Here is a 24,233-nt window from a genome sequence, read left to right as displayed (position 1 = left end):
CACTTTCACTGTCCACCAGCGCCTGACACAGTCTCCCAAAACGGCAAATGGCACAGGAATGGTATCCGCAGCTGATGCAAATCCGAAGCCTTTTCACACAGTAGCAAGGGGCGTGGCCTACAGGGAGAGCGTCACCAGGTGGGATCGGTGATAGAAACTGCTGGGACTCTTGGGAGTTGGAGTCCAGCAGTATGCTCGCTCGCAGCCCTGTCAGCCAGAAGCCCTTGGTGCTTAGAGGTCAGTTAACAGCAAGGTACTGCTCCGTGAAGCGGGACCCGCGGAGCGGGTCCGGCGGAAGGTAGCGCGTTTCAAAGCGCTTCTGATGATCCTCGGCGCACTTTCACTGTCCACCAGCGCCTGACACAGTCTCCAAAAATGGCAAATGGCACAGGAATGGTATCCGCAGCTGATGCAAATCCGAAGCCTTTTCACACAGTAGCAAGGGGCGTGGCCTACAGGGAGAGCGTCACCAGGTGGGATCGGTGATAGAAACTGCTGGGACTCTTGGGAGTTGGAGTCCAGCAGTATGCTCGCTCGCAGCCCTGTCAGCCAGAAGCCCTTGGTGCTTAGAGGTCAGTTAACAGCAAGGTACTGCTCCGTGAAGCGGGACCCGCGGAGCGGGTCTGGCGGAAGGTAGCGCGTTTCAAAGCGCTTCTGATGATCCTCGGCGCACTTTCACTGTCCACCAGCGCCTGACACAGTCTCCAAAAACGGCAAATGGCACAGGAATGGTATCCGCAGCTGATGCAAATCCGAAGCCTTTTCACACAGTAGCAAGGGGCGTGGCCTACAGGGAGAGCGTCACCAGGTGGGATCGGTGATAGAAACTGCTGGGACTCTTGGGAGTTGGAGTCCAGCAGTATGCTCGCTCGCAGCCCTGTCAGCCAGAAGCCCTTGGTGCTTAGAGGTCAGTTAACAGCAAGGTACTGCTCTGTGAAGCGGGACCCGCGGAGCGGGTCCGGCGGAAGGTAGCGCGTTTCAAAGCGCTTCTGATGATCCTCGGCGCACTTTCACTGTCCACCAGCGCCTGACACAGTCTCCAAAAACGGCAAATGGCACAGGAATGGTATCCGCAGCTGATGCAAATCCGAAGCCTTTTCACACAGTAGCAAGGGGCGTGGCCTACAGGGAGAGCGTCACCAGGTGGGATCGGTGATAGAAACTGCTGGGACTCTTGGGAGTTGGAGTCCAGCAGTATGCTCGCTCGCAGCCCTGTCAGCCAGAAGCCCTTGGTGCTTAGAGGTCAGTTAACAGCAAGGTACTGCTCCGTGAAGCGGGACCCGCGGAGCGGGTCCGGCGGAAGGTAGCGCGTTTCAAAGCGCTTCTGATGATCCTCGGCGCACTTTCACTGTCCACCAGCGCCTGACACAGTCTCCAAAAACGGCAAATGGCACAGGAATGAGGGATATTATAATCCTTCACCCCAAGAAGCCGCATGGCAGGGCCTGCTTTCACGCTGGTGGCGCTCCGTGAAATAGTAATCTTGGGTGCCTCACCCCCCATGACCTCCTCCTCCACAGATTCCCTCACTATCAGTGGCAGTTCATAGCTCATTGTGGTATATTACAATTGTAACTTGTGAACTGTAAGTAACTAAAGGACTTCAATGACAAAAACGTAACCCATTCCTGCCCTTGTGATGAAACCGAGCTATGGTGCAACTTAACGATTGCATAGGAAACAGGTAAGATTGCCTGGTAGCCGACTGTAGAAATAGCCAACCTTGCAAAGTACGTGCTGAATTAAATAAATTGCACCACCATTTGCACCAGAATGACAAGTGCAAAAAGAGACATTTGCGTCAACTAACCAATGCAAAAGTTACATTACAGTACCAAGAGAAAAAGTGACGTTTAGACTAACAAGCACTAAAATTATATTTTTGGATGAGGTTCTGGGTCTGATCATTGTGCAAAGCAGTGCGGGGAATTCTATAGGTCTACCAGTGCACTCTATGTCTTATAAAATGTTGTTATAAAATGTTACTGGTGCAATCTATGTAGTCCAGCCCATGATGGTGATCACTTTAGTGCATCTGACTACTTGCCATGCAGGGAATTAAAGGAGGTACCTACTGACTATCTGTGCCCGGAGAACACATCTTAAGGGCAGCTACATGGCCGTCTCGCATTGATGTTCTGACAAAGGCTACCCACGCACCAGGAAAGCAAATTGAAGAATTCTTCGAAACAGACCCCTTTTTTGTTTTACAATTAGAGCAGCTTAAACTAATGCCGGCTTTGTTCATTGTTGCTAGTCATACAAGGGTGCCCAGTATGGCTTCACAAGGCCTGAAGCCATGCCAGGCTTTCATGATATCCACATGAGATAACTTTGCATGCAATCAACCTTCATCATTGACATTGTCAAAGTCATTCTGAAATCTTGACCTGGCTGTGGACCTTGCAGACCAAGGATAGACCACCCTGTACTAGTCTCAATATTCCAATCATTCTCTAGCGCTTTGTACTGAAACATTCTTCCACCGACAAGCAATGCTCCCATATTCAGTAACAAGAGCAATGTACAATAACTCCTTCCAGTTTCTTTGCCACAGCCGTGAAATAACTCCATCCAACCTGCAGTCTGATTTCTGGATGAAATCCTCGATCGGACTTTAACTTTGCAAACCCCTGCCCAGAAGTTCATGCTAATTGGTCACTTCAGTCTTTAGATAACCCTGCCTGACTCCAAACCAGCAATGAACTAAAAAGAAAACGTGGATGTGTGGGCATTCAATGAATTAGTCAACTATGCCCCGCCTTCAATAGTTCACGCACTGGAATTGGTGCTCACTCATAACACTAAAGTTACGAACCTGCTGGTGCAACTGGAGATGTGGTTGGATCACAAATCCCCATCCACCCGTCTAACATGCTCTGACAAACTTTATCGCACAAATTCAGAAGCCAACATTTTCCGGGCAAGCACATCAAAGCCAGCTGGAAGAATTCAAAGCTTTTTACCACAAAGCGGCAGATCTGACCCACAAAATTCCTTGGACCCAGAGGCTCTAACAACAAGTCTACACCACAGTATTAATAACACTCTGAACTAGATGGACAACGTTAGTTTGAGAAAATAGAAACCTAGGCTGAATTATTCTAACAATTAGTTTAACAGAATATTGGCCAAACTGAAAAAAAATGCCATACCATGTCAATTCAAAGAAGCGGGTACATTTCATGGAGGATAAGACGTGTGGTATGATGATACAAAGGGAATCACTGAGGAACTGCATGAAGAATGCAGGCTTTGAAATTACTGTTATACCTGATGCCATTTTGATTTTTTGACTGCCGTTCTGCTTTTTGTATACTGCCTGTTTTATACATTGCCTATTCTGTTCTCTCGCCTCTAAGGTTTACAGCCTCTCTCATATTTGACACTGCCAAGTGAAGGGACTAGCTCAACGTGTGGAAATGTACTTTTCTTGTATCTCTTTTCAATGTCCTTTCGCACTCATCTCATGAAAATGGGTACACCTATTAAGTTGAGGTTTTTTTCTGTCACGAGTACTCTTATTTAAGGCAATATATGAAGCAAACTATAAAAGTCATGCACATTGGGTCGAGATCAGCATTAGATGTTCGTTGCAGGGGGGCGTGCTGCTGGTCTGCGTAACAATTTTAAACTTTGTTTGCTTAGCTGAATAATTTCTGCAGACTTCCCAAAAGAGTGCAAGAACAGTTTGTGTTTTCTCTCACACTAGCAAAAATGTATCAAACAAGTCAAAAGCAGTTGTGGCTTCTTTGCTAAAATGGAGGTGTGTCGCCCCACTGAGCAATTCAAAACAGAAAAATAATGTAATAACGCAATGTTATTATAATTTTATTTAACCGTACTAGCTCAGTTGGTTGGGAGGGCAAAGCGCCGCTGGGCTGTTTAGAGCTTGAGTAAGAGTGGTAGTCACTTCCTAAGTACGCATGACATTTTGGCCAGCCCGACAGTCATGCGCACTTTACATATTCTCCATGCAGACTGTATTACAGCCTGGGTGGAGAACATGCACAACCTCCCAGCCCCTGTCTGAGCGCTGAACCACACTGCTCAGACCAAACAAAACGCTGCTGTAAGGCAGCGTTGTGATTGGTCAGGGGAGTCTGGGAGGCTGTGTGCTTCCTGGTTCCTGCTGCCTAGAAGAAGAGAAGAGGGTGGAGGAAAGGCGTGTACACGTAAGTGTTTTACTTTATTTTTTAATTCCCTCCACTCCCCCCACTACGCCTCCTGCCCCTCCAACCCTGTTTGGTACTGGTCAAAAGGTGAAAATTGCTAAATGTTTCAACACTGCATCAAAGCTAATAAAAATTAGATCATATACTAGGAATTCACCTACCTAGAAATCCTAAAGATCCCTCATTGCGTTTCTCTGCAGCATTGCAGGAATCTCCTGAGCTCTCGACACTATCTCTCTTATTCATTAAGTACCACCCTACCCTCCAGATCTTCTTCCCTTTCTTAACCCCTTCCCTGCTGGCCCGTTTCCACCGCTGTGCGGTAAACAAATGAACAGGGGCGGGCCATGACGAACCCCAGCCGTCATCAGCACACGAGCACCGTAGTGCATGACGGCTGGGGTTCGTCATCAGCATGGAAGGGGTTAAAATGTTCAATATGTATGTTCCCCCGATACACATCCTTCAGCATCATCAAGTACACATGCAGATGGACGCTGAAGACACTTGTATTCACATATGAATGAATGACGTTTCAGAGAGCAAGACAAATATGAAATAATAACGAGCCCACAGATGCAGCGAGAGGGAAGAAAACATATCTAGCTTGAACGGTGCAAGAATAGAGATCTCGGTTCTGGGAAGGTCAAACTATGACATGTTTACTAAATATTGCCTGAAAACCTCCAGCCAGAGCAAGTAACTTGGGTTTTTATTCGATGCAGATCTAGTGTCCGCTCCATAAATCACCATAATCAGTGATGTTAACCTAAACACTTCAATGCTCAGTAAAACCACAAAGTTCATGCATACTGACCACCGGCTACAAATGACAATGGCCCTAAATAAGGGTCACCTCTATGCTCAGGAAAACCCTGAAGTTCATGCAAACTGACCACCGGCTACAAACGACAATGGCTTTAAAAATGGGTCAGACTACTGCAACATACTACGGGCTCCCCAAAAAATCTCAGTGACAAACTGTAGGGAATACAAAATTCTACTCCACTGGCATTCAGTTGAATCAATTATCAAATTGAAAGGATTCTGAAATAACCACAAACCCTTTTGAATCGATGGGCCGAGTTAAATGCAAGAAGGATTCCAAAGTTACTCCCTTGATATAACCATTGATCAGCCAACCTGTACTTTATCAATATGACCTCCAAATGCTTGAAACATTGAGGCAGATAATTGAGAGCCCAGGATCCCAGACTGTGGTATTCCTTCACCCGTATCCTCAAAGCAGAGTCAAACTACCTCTATTACCAAAACCTCCTGGTGACAGAGCTCTTTAGGCTGCATTTTATTTATAAAGTTGTATAAAGCACGAATATGACCCTAAAGGGTATTAGAGCGCTTTACATTACACCATTTGGATACATTAGAAGGTTGAGGAGGTGTGGCAAGACTTTAACAAAAAGAACTACATAAATAAACAACAAATTCACACTTATTGATATGAAGTTTATGGGCCTCTACCACAAATACTTGGACCTGCCTTCTCCCAGCTGCCAAATTATCAAGAGGCTCATGTGATAGTTAAATAATTTATTCCGCGAAGCCTACACAGGTCTTTAGTTTTTGCAGTGATTATGGTTTGCCAGCAAATCTGATCTGCATCAAAAAATGGCTTTGGTGGTGTAAGCTGCACTTTACCAGAAATATTAACGTAACACACACTGAGTCCCATTAATAACAAAAACAATGAGTGTAACCATTATTATTGAAACCGGAAACTGTCTTACTTATTTAGGACGGAATATGTGATGTAGTGTGCTGGTGGCTGCAAGTGATGACCACCTTTGAAGGATTGGGCTAACCAAAGGAATTGCTGAATACTTTACAGACGTCTTGTGGGTCACTCAAGTCTGAGGAATTACTCACCTTTGAAGGTCTCAAAGCAGAATAGATTGCTGAAAACTCCATTTCCTTTTCTCGCAAAAGGGTTGTCAACTTTCCAATTTTTTCATCTACAAATGAGAAGGATAATGATTGAGTGGAGTTAGTATAGTGTTCCCCTATAATTTGGCACAGACTTAGCGATGCTTCCACACTAGACTCATTGAATCAATTCAATTTTTTTATTATTGTGAAATATGAAACACTGGTTATAATAAAAGTCGAACAAAAATGAGTAAGAAATAGATTTTTTTTATAAATAACGATAAAAAAATCAAAACAATGAATGAACCATGGGTAAATCAAGCCTAACAGTGGCCAACTATGGTATGATTAGGAATAAGATCAGCAATAAATGTACTATCCTCTCCTTGTAGATGGAATACATTCTAAAGAAAGTTAATTGCCTTTGACACTTTGAGCTAAAAATGTCAACATTTTGTGAGTAGATGATCTTCGCCGTAAGAGAGCTTCGCTCTTACTCCATGGTTTTCTGCGTCATCATTTTTTATGTGGGGGCAACTTTGTTTCTCGGGACCTGTTAAGCCTTGATGAAAACGCAGACGGGACAGTGAAAATGGAGGTGAGAACGATGTAATAGTATGCCTTCCTTAGAACACTCAAACCTGACAGCGCAGTTTGAGTTTAGGTCCTTCCTGCCATCTTCTCACTCGAGTGTTGAAGGACAAGCTTCACCCGAGGAATGGGAAGGCATGCTTTCGATTTGAAAACGAGTGTCTGCTTGTTGTGTCTGGAAGGGTACAATTGAGATTAATCACTGATAGCCCACTCAAGGAACTGTGAACAAGAAACAACTGAACACCAAAACACCCAAAGTAGGGGGTTTGGGAAAAATGAGGACTCCGAGCTCAATGTTCTTCTCATTCTAACAAAGTGTGACCATTATTGAAATCCCCATGAGTACTTTGAATATTTTTTAACATGTCACCAGGGTACGGTTGGTGGTGTATTTACTGTCAGCCAATATGTAGGGTATGTATGTGTGTGTGTGTGTGTATATATATCTATATATATACATATACATGTACGAAAAAGGTAACATATTAAACGTATATATATATAGATAGATAGATAGATAGATAGATAGATAGATAGATAGATAGATAGATAGAAGATAACATATTAATGTAACTATACTCGAGCCCCTGCTATGCACAGTGTTTTCATGAATGAATTACTGGCTGTGTCCAACAGCCTGATTCATGATCGGGCCGTTTTGCGAGGCTCAAATAGCGAATCATAAGGAATCGCTATTTGAGACTCGCAAAACGGTAATCATGTAGGAATCGCAATATTAATTGCGATTCCCACTGATTCCTTATTTGCGATTAGCTAATTGCTAATCGCAAATAAGGAATAACTCCCCATGCATTCCTATGGGCCAAAAGGCCCATAGGAATGCATGGGGAGTATTCCTTATTTGCGATTAGCAATTTGCTACTCGCAAATAAGATAAAGGCACATGCATCAAGCGATTTGGGACTCGCAAACGGTGCGAATCGCAAAATTCGGCCGTTTGCGATTCCCAAATCACTATTTGGGATGCATCAACCTAAAAGAGAAAAAATCGCTATTTTAGCGATTTTTTCAAGTGCGATTGCTTTTAAGGAATCGCAATTTTGCGATTCCTTAAAAGCAATGCATGAAACTTAAAAAAATTGCGATTTCGCAATTAGAGAGAAAAAATGACCATGAGGTTGGACCTCATGGTAATTTTGCGAAAAGTTAGAAATATGCAATTTTGTTCATATTTTTAACTTTCATGTTGTGCACACACATGCCCTTAGGGCATGTGTGTACACAACATATGTGCATTGTTTGATTTCAGGGGTGCAACAGGGTGTCCTTTGGACACCCCTGCACCCTTGAAATCGCAATCTCAATTTGCGATTAGCTAATTGCGAATCGCAAATTGAGATTGTCTTCCCATTCATTCCTATGGGCCTCTAGGCCCATAGGAATGAATGGGAAGGGATTCCTTAATTGCGATTCGCAAAATGCTAATCGCAAATAAGGAATTCTAAGGAATCGCAATTTATTTAGCGATTTCTTGATGCATAGGCATTTGCGATTCCTTATTTGCGATTCCTTAAAAATCGCAATTAAGGAATCGCAAATGCCGAGATTGATGCATGTACCTGATAGCGATTTAAAGGGTGCCAGGGGTGTTCAAAGGACACCCTGTAGCACCCCTTAAATGCAAATTGAAACAGGTGTTGCGCACACACATGTCCAAAGGACATGTGTGTGTGCAACATGCAACTTAGAAAAATGCTTTTAAAAGCATTTTTCTAAGTTTTTGCTATTTACCGAGAGGTCTGACCTCTCGGTAAATAGCGGCCCAAAATTGCATTTTCGCAATTTTCAAATGCTTCATGAATTGCATTTAAGGAATCTCAAATAGAGATTCCTTAAATGTAATTCCTCGCAATTTAGCGATTTAGCAATTACCGATTTTTGCATTTGGGATGCTGAATCCCAAATGCAAAAATCGCACTCGCAAAGGGCCGGATTCTCAGAATCCGGCCCTTTGCGAGCCGATTTAGCCTTCATGAATAAGGCTGCAAGTGTCAGAACACCAAAATACAAAAGGCAGGTTTATTGGCTTTTTCAAGGGGTCAGCTCCTCAGCATTTGTAAATCAGACCAGTTGGCTCTGTTAGTAAATCCCACAATATTTTATCAATAACTATAATCCAATGTATTACCATGTACACCCAAGACAATGCTTAATATTAGTCACAAAGATATTTTAAAATAAGCACTTTTCATCAAAATAACCATAAATATGTATTTGAGTCTTAAACACTCTTCAGGCTGCAAAATGCAGTCAAAGGACCAACCACAAGGGGTACCAGCACTCCGCTAAAGAGCATACAGCTCCAGCTCAGAGTGCTTTAAAAATGATAGTAAGCTGTTCTGGGGTAAGGAGACTTACTGTGAGTTTTTTCAAAAATGTTCATGTTAGGGGCCCTAAAGTGACACCCCAGCAATAAAATAAAAACAAAAAAGTGATCTTTTTTCCCCACATGATTCACAAACTCTCCTAGGACTCAGCATTCTCAAGCAGTTCTGGGCCGCATGATTTGTTAATCAAGCATAGGATCTGAATATTGTGCAAAACAAGGAAAAGGGGATTTAGCGAACTACTGCTGCCCTCGCCCAATGACACACATGGGGTTCATGGCTAACTCCCCGCAGCACATACCCAAAGGCCGTGCACAGTGGGGGTTCACAACCAACGGAGTGCTGGGTGAAGGACCTGGCCAGAAACCAGGCTATACAGCCTATACGCCCTGTGCGTTGCCAAAGGATGTGTGCTGTAGGCATTGACCAACCACAGAAAGTTGGGTTCCATGGCCGGCCAGGGACAGGGCCCAGTGGCCAACTCCACTGCAGAAGGCCTAAGGTCCTGTGATGCAGATGTTGCCAGCCCTCAGAAGATTAGAAGCAGAATAGCGATAGCAGAACAAGCTGGAGGCCAGACCCTGCAACCAACCTCTTCTGGGCATGGCTAAAGGCCATCAGCTGTGGATGCTGGCTGCTCCTAAAAAGTTAGGCACACACGCTGGCCGAAGCCAGGGTCAACATAAAAGCCTCCTCACTGTACATGACCAAAAGCCACGCTATATGGATGATGTCCTCGGACAGAGAGTTGGGTGCAGGGGCAGGCTAGAGGCTCTACCATGATATGGAACTGGATTTATTTTACCTATTCTGACTTTCAGAAATGGGAGGAGACTAAACCCTTCTCTGTGAATGTACTCTAACACCAAAGGATAATTAACAAATGGCTATCACCTATTAGCATCTTTCATTTTTGCATAAGGCCATAGTAAGATGGTGCATAATGTAAACCAGTGGCATAACATTTAATGTCAGCTTTGGGCTGTGGTATAGATTTCCACAATCCACAGGAGTGACTTTAAAATCTTGACTTCATGCCTGCCACAGCATCCCTGCTGTGAACAAAGCTGCAGGCTGTTGTTACCAAAGAAAATCAATCATTGTAGTATATTTAAAAGCCTACTATTGACATTAAATAATCCCCACAGGAAGCCAACTATGTTTTCATAGAGTCTGAAAGTAGGACACACAAAATATTGTGGTTGGCATGCCCTTACACTGAACAAGGTAAACGTGTAATTTAATTCCTTAGGCTGCATTTTAATTTCCTCATTGGAAAAGCCTACTTATGAGTCAAAAAATCATATTTCTCTGCCTGTAACCTGGACAGTAATTAATTCAGCTCTGTCCTACTCTCCCTCTTCCAGTGGCATTAATAAACTCTTCGTAGAGGTGTGAAATAAATCTGGGAAAAATAACAGGCCTGGCCGGATAGAAGAACCCATGCAGGAAGGAGTTACTTACAGGCAATCAACCCTTAACTGTTCTGGAATGTGAGAGGAAAAATGACAGGAAAAACAGATGAGCTTTGCAAAACCTGTCTTGGACCTTGATAGATGGTATGTTCATAAGAAACACAACTCTAATGTAAGAAGGGTCTTTGACAATAGCCTGCTCCTAACCAAGCATTCGCCTCACACCACAGAAGGGGATTTTGCTGAGAACCATTTAAGGTTGGTTTTCCAGCAGGATTCCCTCATTGTAAAAGTACTGCCACTGGGTGAGGATTCAGAGTTCCTCACACTGATACTTGAGTCCTGCCATCCTGAAAGGCACAGTAAAGTGACAGGAAATACTGCAGAAAAGTACACTTTACCTGTAGGAATTTTCTTTTGATTGGGTTAGGAATTTTCCCCTGATAATTAGATATTCTCTACTGCAATCATTCAGGGGTTTGTAAGGCACAGCTACTAATGCCAGAGGGTCTCAAGGCACTGGGGGACTGCTGATCTGTCTGGGTGAGGCAGTTCAGTTGAAGTACCAAGTCTTGAGATCCGTACTGAATGGGGTCAGTGGCAGGGAATGCCTGAGGTTGAGGGGCAGGGTGTTCCAGGTCTTGGCAGGGAAGTAGAGGGATCTTTCTCTGGTTCTGGTCTTGTGAATCTTTGGGATTGTGGCTAGGGCAAATTGGGCGGAGTGAAGTTGTCTGGGGGGCATGTGGAATGAGAGGTGGTGGTTCAGATATGCTGGTCCTGCGTTGTAGAGAGGTTTGTAGGCATGTGTGAGGAGCTTGAAGGTGAGTCACTTGTTGAATGGGATACTGTGGAGTTGTCGGAGGTGTTGGGTGATATGGCTGTGGCGGAGGACGTCGAGGAACAGTCTGGCTGTGACGTTTTGTACATTCTGTAGTTTCCTGAGCTGTTTCTGTGTGATGCTGGTGTACATCACTCATCTTTCTGGATTCTGTGGGGATCCATCGGAATGTCTTTTGAAGCAGACCGAGTGTGTGGAAAAAGGATGAGGATACAGCATTGATCTGGCAGTTCATTGTGAGTGAGGAGTACAATATGATGCTGAGGTTGCGTGAGTGTTTTGTGGGGGTGAGAGGGCTGCCCAGAGTGGTGTGCCACCAGGATTAATCCCAAGCTGAGGGGCCGGTTCCCAGGATGAGTACTTCTATCTTGTCCGAGTTGAACTTGAGGCAGCTATCTTTCATCCAGGTGGCCACTGCCTTCTTCCCACTGGGGAAGTTGGTTCTGGTGGCTGTGGGTTCGTTGGTGAGGTAGAGGATCAGCTGGGTGTCGTCGGCGTAGTAGATGATGTTGAGTCCGTGGTTTCTGATGATGGCCGTGAGGGGGGTCATGTAGATGTTGAAGAGGTTGGAGCTCAGGAGGAACCCTCAGGTATTCCACAACAGATCTCTGTAGGTTCTGATTTCTATGGAGGTAGTCTGTTTCATGTGCCGGTTTCATGGAGTCTCGTGATTAGGGTGTTTGGGAGACTGTATCAAAACCGGACAAGAGGTCCAGTAGGATGAGGGTTGCGTTTCCACCGTGGTAGAGGAGGCAGCGGTTGTCGTCATTGGCAGAGAGGAGTGTGGTCTTGATGCTGTATTTGCTTTGAAAGCCAAATTGAAAGATATCCAGGATGTGGTTCTCTTCGTTGAACTCCGAGAGCTAATCGTTAATGGCCTTCTCGATGACCCTGGCTAGGAAGAGGAGGAGAGAGTTGGGTCTGAAGTTCCTGATGTCTGTCGGGGGTTGGCGGATGACTTCGTCAGCAGGGGGTTGGTTGATCTTGGCATGTTTCCAGTCATCAGGGAAGGTGGTGGTTTTGAAGGAACAGTTGATGGTGTTGCGAAGCTCAGGGGCAATGGAGGTGGCTGCTCTATGCAAGACATGATACGGGCAAGGCTCTGATTAAGCTTCGGAGTGCATGCTCTTGATGGTCTTGAGTGTGCCATCTGTGGTAAGCGGAGTCCAGTTTTGCAAAACCTGTTGGGGTGCGGCGTGGTTGCGGCGTGATCGCGTGCAGTGGTGACGGGCGTTGTGGCACGGTCTTTGGTGTTGAAGCTGTCATAGATTTTCCTGATCTTGTGGTGGAAGAAGGTGCCGAGCTTGTTGCAGACATCTTAGGAGAGTGGGACGTTTGTGATCTCCATGTTGGGCCCGGCGAACTCCTTCACTATGACGAAGCGCTCTTTGCTGTTGTGTACATTGGCATTGATTTTGTCTTGGAGAGCCATTTTCTTTGTGGTTTTGAGGAGAAGGTGGTGTGCATTGAAGGCGGTTTTGAAGGTTGCGCGGGTTTCTGGGGTTTTGTTGTTCCTCTATCTCTTCTTGAGTCATCTGCAGGTGCGTCTGGACTCGTGAAGGGCGGGAGTGAACCATCTGGTGTTTTTTCTTGGAGTGTTGCTTGCCTGGTACCTTCTTGAGGGGTGTCAGAGAGTCAGCGCAGTTTTAGATCCATCAGAGAAGGTTGCGTGCTGAGGTGTTGGTATCTGTTGATGTCAGCGGTGTGTAGACAGTTAGGTGTACCTCGGTGGCCTTGTTCCAGCTATGATGGGCGATGAGGGTGGTGGGGGACAGTGGGAGTGGCGAATGCGAAGTGCTTCCAGTGGTGGTCAGTCCAGAGGAGTTTGGTGGTGTGGCTATAGGTGATGTTCTCTCAGGTGGTGAAGACGTGGTCGAGCATGTGTCCGGGTGCGTGGGTTGGGTGGTGACTAGCTGCTTGAGTCTTATGTTGGCGAGGCTCTCTAGAAGTGACGTGGTGTTCTGGTCACTGGGGTTGTCCAGGTGGAAGTTGAGGTTCCCGAACAGGACTTAATCGGTGGATGCAAGAGCCTGGGTCGCAATGTGGTCTATGATGGCATTGATGAAGGGCGGGCGGGGTCCGGGAAGCCTGTAGAAAAAAGGTGCCACAGAGAGTGGTGTTGGGGTTGGTCTGGATCTTGAAATGGAGGAGTTGCATGGTTGTAGTTGGGTCATTTGAGTGAGTGGTCAGACGGACGGTGTTCTTGTGAATGATGGGGATGCCTCCTCCTGGTCGGCCAGTGCGATCCTTGCAGGTGATTTTGTAGCAGTCAGGGATGGCGGAGGCGATGTACGGACCCAAGCAGGGGTTGGTCAAGGTTTCTGTGAAGAAGGTGATGTTGGGAGAGGCGGCGTCAACATGGGTCCTGTGTTGGGGGCGAGGAGGGTGCTGGCGTCATAAAGGTGGAAGGTCCGGGAGCCACAGTCCCTGGCACTGGGTTTGGTCTAGGCACGAACGGGCGCAGACGGGATTGCCTTTGGTGCGTCTTTGGCGTGCCAGCAGTGCGCAACAGCCAATAAGTAGTGTGCAGACTGGCTGGGCAGCTGGGAGGCAGAAAACGTGGAGAGAGGGCAGCGGGAAGGGTCACTGAAGGGGGGTGGGACCGTGGGAGATCACAGCAGCAAGGGCGAAGAAGAATGCAAAAAAACAGGAAAAGGAGAGAAAAGAAAAAGGCAGAAGCAGAAAAAAAGGCAAAAGAGGCAGAGAAACCCAGAAAATGAGAGACAGAAGGGCGGTCAAGAAGTAAAGCAGTGACGCTCTACCACTAGACCACTAGGCATGAGGTGCAGGAAGGAGCCTGCGGGTGGAGGAGGGTCTCTAACTCCTGACCAGAGGGTCAGCAGCAGCATCAGTGCCAGCAGGAGCTACCAGGCGAAGCTGTGCAGTAAAGGGAGCAGACCACTGGAAGGCCAGTGGACTACACTTTCACAGTGTAGCGGCCGCCATTAAGTAGTGTGAGGGGTGGCTGGACAGCTGGGAGGCAGGAAACGCAGGGAGCGGGAAAGGTCTCTGGAGGGCGGCGGGCCACGGGGGATCATAGCGGGAAGGACGACAAAGAGAGCAAATATCAGGAAAAGGAAAGAAAAGCAGAAGAAGGCAGAGAAAAGCAGAAAAAGGGTGACAGAAGGGCGGTCAAGCAGCAGAGCAGTGACACTCTACCACTAGACCACCAGGAATGAGGCGCAGGCAGGAACATGTGGGTGGAGAAGAACCTCAAACTCTTGACCATAGGGTCAGCAGCAGAGATGGGAGCATGAGCAGTAACCATTAGGAGCTGTGCAGTGAAGGGAGCAATCCACTAGAAGGTTTTACTACCAAAAAGGCTTCCCACCGCCAGCATCTCAGAACAAAATAGTGCTTAGAGAAGAGGGGAAGAGGAATGATCTGTTGTTATTTCTTCCTGGAAGAGGATAGAAGTCTGTTACTGCTCCTGATTGTACTCAAGAACAAGAAATGCTTCCCTATGGCCCCAGGGTTATAAAGGACATGACGGTCATCTTTCCTGTGAATAACCATTAGATCAGTGGGCACATAGATCAGCACTGGAGATCTGGCTGAAGAGAATGGTTGAGAGAGCTTCCCAATGCTATGTGTGCTCTGGTGCTTTGGGGGGCCGTCAGTGATGGCTGGGTGCTTAGGAAGGTACCAGGACAAATGTTGATCCATGAAGGATTGGTAAAAGATGTCAACGACACCTGAGAAAGAGTAGAACGCCAGCAGTCAAGATTTCTTGGTTCATTCCATTTGGAGTTTTTTGCACCAAGAATTACAACATCAGTGTTGTACCTCTTCAGCGAGTGAGAGAAGCTTACACTGAACCTGCTGCTTTTATACACTGTTGAGCACACTTTACATTTAATGCTTGGAGGACAGCAGTTGATGCACACATCACTGAATATTATGCTTGTTCTGCTATCTTGGAGTTCAGACCCCCATGCTCCATTCCTCTATTAACTCCTAACATACCATATTGACAATATTCAGCATTCACAGTTAAACATTTAGGTGCAGATTTACAAAAAACTGACGCATCTTTACAGATGCATCAGTTTCCCTGCGCCTGCCTGAAAAACCCTTGTGCCACCATAGATGGCCGTGTTTACAATACGGCGCACTATGGCGCAAGGATTGACAGACTGACAGATGCGTCAGAAATTCTGACGCATCTGTTGGTGGAAAAATCACGCATTGCTGAAGTCATGTCGCAAGCACGACGCAACTCCAGCAATGCATTTTGCGGCCTATTCCCAATACACGGCGTCACTCCTTACGCCTGCTTCAAGCAGGCATAAGGTTTTTACGCAGTGGCATCCTAAAAGTCACGCAGTGAAACCTTGTAGATTTCACTGTGTCACTTTTATGAGGCTTTCTTGTGTGGAACGCCTACCCTGCATACATTATACCTAACAGTATAATGTCATGCAGGGATTTACAACGGGACGCATCTCCCTAGCTGCGTCACGTTGTACATTTTCCGCATTTTGTACACCGCCGTTGCGTCACAAAAGTAACGCAACGGAAACTCAAAAGTGTCGCATTGGGCTTGTAAATCTGCCCCTCAGCATGTTATGTCACTAGGTGGAGCCAGGACAATGTTCTTACTCAAGGGTAGCTCGGGTTCTTGCAGGGAAAATGTGTGTGTGCTTGTTTGTGAGTGAAGTGTGAAGGGTTGCTGGATGTTTTCTGTGTTTATTTGGTGTGTTTGAGTTTTGTGTGTGTTTGGTATGTGTGTGTATGTATATGTAGGTGTATAATCTGGGTCTCTATATGTTTTTATGTTTGTGGTCTGTGGTGTGTGTGTCGTTGTGTGCACATTTCCTTGGTGTGGTGGGTGACTGCGTGTTTTGTAATGATGCTTACTGGTGTTAGGCTTGCTATGTAGTGTGCCAGGCAGTGTTCTTTGTTCAGTGAACCGATAATGTGCCTTCAAATGTCCCCGATGCTGATGTGGCCAGAGGAAATCTGAGTTAATAGCTCCTTTGCTGTGACTCGGCAGCCAAAGCAGTGGTAACACCAGGTTGCAGGTCACCCTCGACAGCACAGGCAGAAATATGTACAAACATTGGCCTTTCCATCATATGATGCTGATAACCATTCATTTCACTTGCTCTTTCCGTTTACAGTGAAATGCTACACTGTTATTTGTTATTTTGTTTTGAAATAAAATGTCATGTTTTGTTAAAGTCAAAGCCCTCCCCATTGCTGATTTAACTCCTGACCTGATCCCGGTTCCTGCCTTAGAGCGGGCTCTGACTGCCTGTGGTCAAGCCAGCTCCACTGGTGCCTCGGACCATTCTCACGCCCTGTGGTCGCAGCTCCCCTGTCACCCTATCCATCCCTTAGTAGCAGCGGTATTGCGCGCTGGTACGTCCTTTCTATTCCAACCAGACCTCTGCATCCGGCGTTTGTCGCTCCCAGATATCCCACCTCTCTCTGTAACTCTCTTCTGGGCCCTGCTGCCCCCCCCCCCCCCCCCCCCGTGTCGGGCCTTCATCAGCACTCTTGGCTGTTCTGTTCTTGAGGGCGGGCTCCTCTCCTCCTGCACTACCTACCCCTGCCCACACTGATAATTGACATCCTGCTGCCCTCAACACAGTTCTTGTATGTTCTGTTGCCCTCACCCCTTCTTAACCCGTGTTACCTGCATCTTCATTGGGCACCTCCTACCCCTTCTCATCACTCCCATTGTCCAGTGCCCCTGCTGACACAGCCTTACCGCCTCCTCACACATGCACCACCATCCCGCCGGACCCATATCTTCATCTTCACATTAAATGAAATGAGGGTTTTTATAGAGCGTGTGTTTTGCCCTGACGTCTTAGCACTAGCTGTCGTTACTCTGTGCAAGGACCTTGAGATCGGCTATGGTTTGGGAGCATATAGCCATGTTTTCATAGTTTTCATGAACACCAGTAGATTGATTTGATTTCTAAGACTAATGGGCATTGTGTTCCATAGTTTCGGGGCCAGATGGAGAAAACTTCTACCACCCCATTTTAGAGTCTTTATCCTTGGAACCACAAGCGGAGAGGTTGATGCTGATCTAAGCTTTCGCTGTGGAATGTAATGCCTGACATATTGATTGAGGTAGGCTGACCCAGCCCCATGCAGAGTCTGATGTAAAATGTACATGGATTTAAATAGATCCTTGCCTGGACTGGTAGCCAGTGCAGGTCCCGAATAGCTTGGCTTATGGGTCTGAATTTTGGAATTTTAAGGAGTAGATGGGCCGCTGCATTCTGTACAGTCTACAGTTTGCGTATTATACTCCTCTTTGCTCCCAGATAGAGAGAATTGCAATAATCAATTTTGGAAAGTACCAATAATGTCTGTTTTTCTGAGGGCCATAGGGATTAAAGGTAAAGTCTCCCGAAGAACTTTCAAAGTAAAGAAGCATGAGGAGGTGATGCTATTTACCTGGTCAGATAAAGTGAGCTTGTCATCTATCTTGATCCCAAGATTTTTTACTTGTTTCACAGGCTGAGGGCAGGGCCCTGCTGCTTCCTGCCACCAGGTGGAGTTCCAAATAGAAGTATCCCTTCTGAACATGACCACTTCAGTTTTGCTGGTATTTATTTTCAAGCAGTTATCCAGCATCCAGGTAATAATGTGACTCATACAGTTATTAAAACTAACTGCACTTTCTCAGGTTTTGATGTTAAGGAGAGGACTATTTGCGTGTCGTTTGCGTAACATATGACATTAAAACCGTAGGAGCGTATGAGTTTTGCTAGTGGGGTGACGTACATGTTGAACAAAGTTGGGGAAAGTGACGATCCCTGAGGGGCCCCTCATGGCAAGGCGTAAGGATGCAAATTATGCTCTTCCATGATAATGGATTGTTCTCTACCAGTTAGGTAGGAACTGAGAATATCAGAAGCTTTATTTATAATTACTATTTCGGCCAAACGCTGGATAAGTGTATGATGATCAACCATATCAAATGCGGCTGATAGTTCAAGTAAAATCAGGATAGCTTCCCCCCGATCAAGTTGGACCCGTATGTCCTCTGTAGCAGCGATCAAAGCAGATTCTGTGCCATGGCGGGGACGAAAACCATGTTGTGCTGGGTCAAGTTTGCCATTTGTCTCTATGAATGATAGTAATTCTTCATTTAGAGCTTTTTCCAAAATTTTGGAAGGAACTGGTCGGCAGGAAATAGGCTGATAGCTGCTAACCTCCATGGGATCTAGGGTTGGCTTTTTCAGAATGGGTCTAACCAGAGATTTTTTCCAGGTGTTGGGGAAATGTCCTGCGAGCAGAATGTTATTGAGAAAAGGTGTTAAATTGTTTGCAATTATACTGGGGACTAAGTGAAAAACCATAGTGGCACAGGGGTCCAAAGGGGATCCCGACTTTGTCGACGATATTAACTTCTCTACTCTGTCAGATATTAGAGTGTGAAATTCATACAAGTAGACCTGCGTATTCGCCTTGTCGTGATTGGGTCCGTATGACTTTTGTTTCGGTCTTGCTGTTAGAGAACTCATCATAGACTTACACCTCACGGGTTCGGCCTGCAGGGAATGTGCTAACCTGGGAAACCAAAACAAGGGGTTCTGGAGCTGTTGCATTCTCATTGCCTGTACCCCTGCGCCTCTGCTGCATGTTACAAGCAGGGCCAGAAAGGCCTTCTATTCCTCCGGGCATTTCCCAAGTGGGCTGGAGGCCTTGGAGGCCACTTTTGAATAGCCAGGCCACTCCTGCTGTCTCTGTCACTTCCACAATGCCCAAGGGTTAATTATAGCACGCCTGTTGAGGCTACAAGGGAGGGAGGGAGGAAGGGGGACGGTGGAGAGACAGAGAGGGACAAGATGGAGAGGGAAAGAATGGTTGGATAGATAGAGAAAGGTAGCACGTGGAGATGAAAGGAGCGGCGCTGATTGAGCATTTAGGGCACGGCTGCTTTAAGTTCCCAAGTCCGACTCTGGTTAAAAAAAGGAGCGGCTTCCATGCAGCATGCGCCATGCTCCACCCCTTCCTCTGCAGCAGCTAGGCGGTTGCCTACCTCTCCTGCACAGAGCGACTGACTTACATCCCATATTGAGCTGGGATAACCTATTCCCACAGTTACCTGTCACAAAGTCTCAAATGTATATCAGGCATTGTGACCTTTACTCATTGCTTCACAATGTGCTATATTTCCCAGTGGCCACTACACTTCCTGCTCATGCTACATGCTTTCTATTACCGTATGTCCTTTTGCCAGCTCTTCCCGCCCCCTCTGCCTGCCTTCGACTACCCGCTTTCTGTATCTCTACCAGTTGCTCCCTGCCTCCTTGATTCCTCATGCCCATGTCTTCTATGTTACTTTGTTCTATGCAGTAGGGCCGGCGTCTCTCTTAATTAGGTTTAGTCTCATATACACCATAGGTTAGCATTTGGATTATTTTGGACAGTTTACTCAATTTAGCTCCCTGGACCGAAAAGCCCTTATTTGCCTCTCTCCAACGGATTTAGCTTTCCTTATTTTTCTTAAGGTATTTATCACCCTAGGGAAGGTTTACAGGGTGGTCCCTTAACTGGTCTTAACTGTTCAGGATTTCCAGAATATCACCAGGGTCCAACACATTTGTTTTTGACGCATTCCCTTTTTAGGTCTGACCCCGGTGCATATTTAGCTATTTCAGAGGCCTCATGTTTTCAAAAAAATAATAAAATAAATACGTGCATATATACAGACACACAGGGGCTCCTCCACTGGCCTGCTCAATTAGCATTAAATTGCAGCTTTCACCGACCACAACCTTCAGCATGGGTCATGGTTAGTCCACTTCATCCTTGGATGTCTTGCACTATGAGTGACAGCATTTTTTTCTTTTTACAGCTGCTGACAACGGGTGGCATTCCGTGACTTAACTGGTAAGCCTCGGCTCCTGGTCCTCTAATTATTTTTTTTGTATGTTTTATACTATTACTACTTTCATTATTGTGCATTTTGAGTATTACTATTTTTTCTAATGCATGCTTGCCACAGTCGGTCCCGGGGGTTTTACAAATGTTTGTTGGTCATTGGGCAGCCTGTGGGTAAGGTGGTAGAGTGTCTCGTCTATACGGTGATCGGATGGCCCGGATTTCCCAGGAAAATCCTGTTTTTTTGAGAACCCTTCCTACCTCCCAACACACTTCAATACATTGGAAACGTCCCAGCTGTTACAGACTGCCCTGAGCATGCGCAGTTAAAATGCTGCGCACGTTCACATTACCACAGACCCTCTCATGCTGAATCACACAAGGGCAGAAGATAACCCTGCTGGTCTGCTGTGTCTCCTCATTATGCAGAAGGTATCAAAGAGGGGTGAAGCAGCGTAGGTGGGCACCTTCAGTCAAAACCCTAACCCAGGAGCCTGTTTCTGGGCTTCCACACAGCATGGGTGATCGAGGAGCTGATATTTAATTAAAAAAAAAATATTTTTGTGTTTTCATCGAAGAGCCTTTAAATGGCTACGTTTTTATCAATATAAAAAAGGCAAGGAAGCAAAGAAAAATGGAATGATTGCCCTTTTTTTTCTTCTGTGTGGCAGACAAAACTTTAAGAAATGGAAGAGACATCTACGGGCATATTTACTAACACTTCAGACAACGCAAGGAAGCAAGCAGAGTCGCTGTGCTGCGTTGCGTGAAAGCGAGAGGGCAGAAAGGCTCCATATTTACAAAGAAACTGCATATTTCTGCTCTCTCCTTGCGCTGGCGCACTGTGAGCTGAGTAGCACCAATATAGGCAGTGCAAGGGTGTCTGCGTTACAGGCAGGATCATTTTTGTGGAGGAAGGGACAACCTCTTGCACAAAACTGTCATTTGGAAGCAATTTCCGCTTCCTATGCATGCTGCAGTGTGCTACACGCATAGAATTAGGAAGTTTTGAAAGGGGAAGAGTGTGTATTCCGTTTCTATGACCGTATTATTTTTAAGGCTAAATCCTGTTTTCAAAGTGTTCCATTCAAGAGACAAGATTGCTCCAAATTTGAACAGGAAATCTTTATTAGTGCATTTTTGAACATGGACAGCCGACACGCGTTTCGCCCCTTGTGGCGATTGGCGCCAGGGCTTTCTTAAGGCTATTTAGACATTCATTTTCATATACAATGCACTTCTTCCAATTTTTCTGGTCGATTTGTTCCAACATCAAAGTTTTTTCTGGACTATAAATTTCGAGATAAATCTCCTGGTGCACTAGTGTCTCTACCGGAACGCCAAGTCCTGCAAGGTTCGCGCAGTGAGAATCAGAATTAGGAAGTATCAAGGAGAAATAAAGATATTTCTCAATGTTACGTCTGCTTCAGGGAGACGTAATCTCAAGTTTACTCACCTTAGTAAATCTGGAATTGTGTTTAAATTCATGGCTGGATGCTTGGCAACAACCATGCTCCACCCATGGAAAGCCTCCCCGATGCAAAGTAAATCAAGGCAGTGCTATGCTCTGCCTTGCGTTACTTTGTATTTACAAAGCCACGCAAAGCCATGCAAAGTGGCCTTACGTGGCTTAGTAAATGCCAAAAGGGATGTTGCAACGGGGCTGCACCAGAAAAGTGATGCAACCTCGATGAAAAACATTAATAAATATGGGCTCTAGCCTCTTAAACTAGCCCTGATATCTAGCCTGGCCTACAGATTTATGGAATTTATGGGTTGTGACCTTGTAGTCCTTCTTCTATATCAGTAAGTGTTCTCACTGAAGCTTCGCTGTGTTCATGATCAGTGACAGCATAGAAATCACAAGGGCTCAGTGGCCTCAGGGTCAATGGCCCCAAATGCCACTCAGTTGGGACGTATGATGATGCAACGCGTACCATCACAACGCGGTATGTTACATTGCGGTTTTGACAACGCAAGTCATTACATCGACTTGCGCTGGAGGGCGTTGGACTTAGGAATATTGTGAATAACTATTCCAACTCCTGTCTAAGTACAGTAGGGAAGGTCATGGAATAGTAATTCACACTATTCTTCAGTCTAGAGCGCCCTCCAGTGCAAGTCGATGTAGCGACTTGCATTGTTAAAACCAGGAGGTAACCATACTGTGTTGTAATGGTTTCGTGGTAAAGGATGTTTCCCACTCAGCTGTCTCATCTTGCGGCTTGACTGTAAGTGGGGCACAGGCACCGCACCCAGGCATGGCGGCTGAAAATGGCCTTGAGATTGCCACATCATTGGTACACGTGCATCAACCTCCTCTAGCTCTGCCCCAGTGCCCCTGAGTAAAGTGGTTATACCTTCATTGCGCTTGGGGTCCTCATCCCAACAGTCCAAAGCACTGCGGGACCTTTGCATTGCTCTTGCACCACGCAGCGTGGCGCAAGAGTGATGCGGACCTTAAGACAGGTCTTTGAAGCTCCACAAAGTCACTTTGCATGGCTCTAGAAATCTGGATTAACGCAGCGCACATCGCTGCGTTGCACTGCTCTGCCCTGGGAAGGCTTTCCATGGGGGTTGCATGGGTGTTCCCACCCAACTCCCACGGATTTTGATGCATCCCCATATTTACAAGCACTTGTAAACCTGGGGAAGCGCCAACATCTTACACCTTCCCAAAGGTTGCGTAACAAGGAGAAGCATCTCTATTTCTCCTCATTTCTTCCTCTTACTAGGTGTGCTGTATTCTGCAGCCCACCTAGAAAGAGAAATATCCACCCCCCCTGCCCAAACAGCGCCAGCCAGCGAAGGGAAAGGACAGGCATGCGCCGTTTTGCCGTTAATACAGCGCATTCCTGCCCTTATCCTGTCACATGCTGCAGCGCAGCAAATTGACTTTTTGTGCTGCAGGGCAAGACCCATAATTGAGCCCCTAGGAGACCAGAGGATTGTCCCATTGGGAGTACAGAGGCATTGGCCCCGATTACAAATCTCACACAATTACAGGTGCAAATCGGGTAAATTAGAGAGTGCGCAGTTTTCACCCTCAGAATGGGAATTACATGAATATTGTGTATCAGTTCAACTAAGCGGGGGCAGGTAAAAGGGAAGAACGCGCTCTTCGCTTCCATTATCTCTAGCAGGGTTTATCTGAATTGCAATAAGAAACCTGAGAGCCTTCGCCACGCGTGTTCCCGGTTTATTAAATTCAAGTCACATATTTTTGTGTGTTTTAGTCTTACATCTACAGAATTGTAAACCACTGAGCATCATAAAAGTTCCATAAGTGGACCTCTTGCATCTTCTTGGATGGCCTCACTGGCTCTCCTTGAGGCTGGCCCTGTTGTTGCTGTGATGCTCCACTGAGTTCCAGTGCAGCAGGGAGGTGAGTGATTTCTCATTAAGACATTCAGGTCCCCTCTGAGAGCCCCCTGCATTATTTATCCTTCATTGACACCAGGAGCCAGTGGTAGCCATAGTTACCAGCGATGCCAGAGACCTTTACATCTCACAAAGGTCTCGCCGTCATCTACTCGGAATTAGTCAGAGAAGTTGTCATGCGAACACAGTTAGGGGCGGACGGGTTAAAAGGCTTTGATTAAATTAAAATAAAATATCATACTTCATATCCCAACAATGTCCTTCACAGAACTTTCATTCTGAGTCACATCTTCGGTACCTTGCTTTATTTATCTTTCGGTGGGTGACTGGGTCTGTATTTAGCAGTTATATGTGTTTCAGCTTTGGTTCTTTTTATTGACTTAAACTACTCACCGTTTTCAGCGAAGGCCCACGCATCGGGGATGTCACTTCCTCTAGAGAAAAAAAAAAGAAAAAAATAAGTTTTTGTTCTGAATCAGTGCTAACATCCCATCGCGAGGACATATGCAGAGTCCCTCATCAGAGCGGAGGGTACGAGCTCACCATGAACGAAATCTGGAGTCGTATCTAACGATTTGTACCATCAACCTGTGCCTGTATTATTCCACCTGCTTTGGAACCTGTGCCTGTATTATTCCACCTGCTTTGGAACCTGTGCCTGTATTATTCCACCTGCTTTGGAACCTGTGCCTGTATTATTCCACCTGCTTTGGAACCTGTGCCTGTAGCATTCCTCCTGCTT

The 24,233-nt window shown here is 46.0% G+C and overlaps 1 protein-coding gene across 1 annotated transcript in view; it reads right to left on the bottom strand.

Annotated features, from left to right (window-relative positions):
- The window catches only part of LOC147750549 (V-type proton ATPase subunit S1-like), a 335,890-nt gene that overhangs the window by 190,543 nt on the left and 121,114 nt on the right, over window positions 1–24,233 (bottom strand). The window contains exons 5-6 of the mRNA XM_086966826.1: window positions 23,885–23,925; window positions 6,063–6,148 (exon numbers count right to left, since the gene is read on the bottom strand). Coding sequence (XP_086822952.1) covers window positions 6,063–6,148; window positions 23,885–23,925 — 127 coding nt within the window. The remainder of the gene's footprint in view (window positions 1–6,062; window positions 6,149–23,884; window positions 23,926–24,233) is intronic.

Source organism: Lissotriton vulgaris, chromosome 1_1 (assembly GCF_964263255.1).
Source record: "Lissotriton vulgaris chromosome 1_1, aLisVul1.2, whole genome shotgun sequence".
NCBI classification, from domain to species: Eukaryota; Metazoa; Chordata; class Amphibia; order Caudata; family Salamandridae; genus Lissotriton; species Lissotriton vulgaris.
Note: the sequence above shows the minus strand (reverse complement) of the source record. Positions and strands in the feature narration are given on the sequence as shown.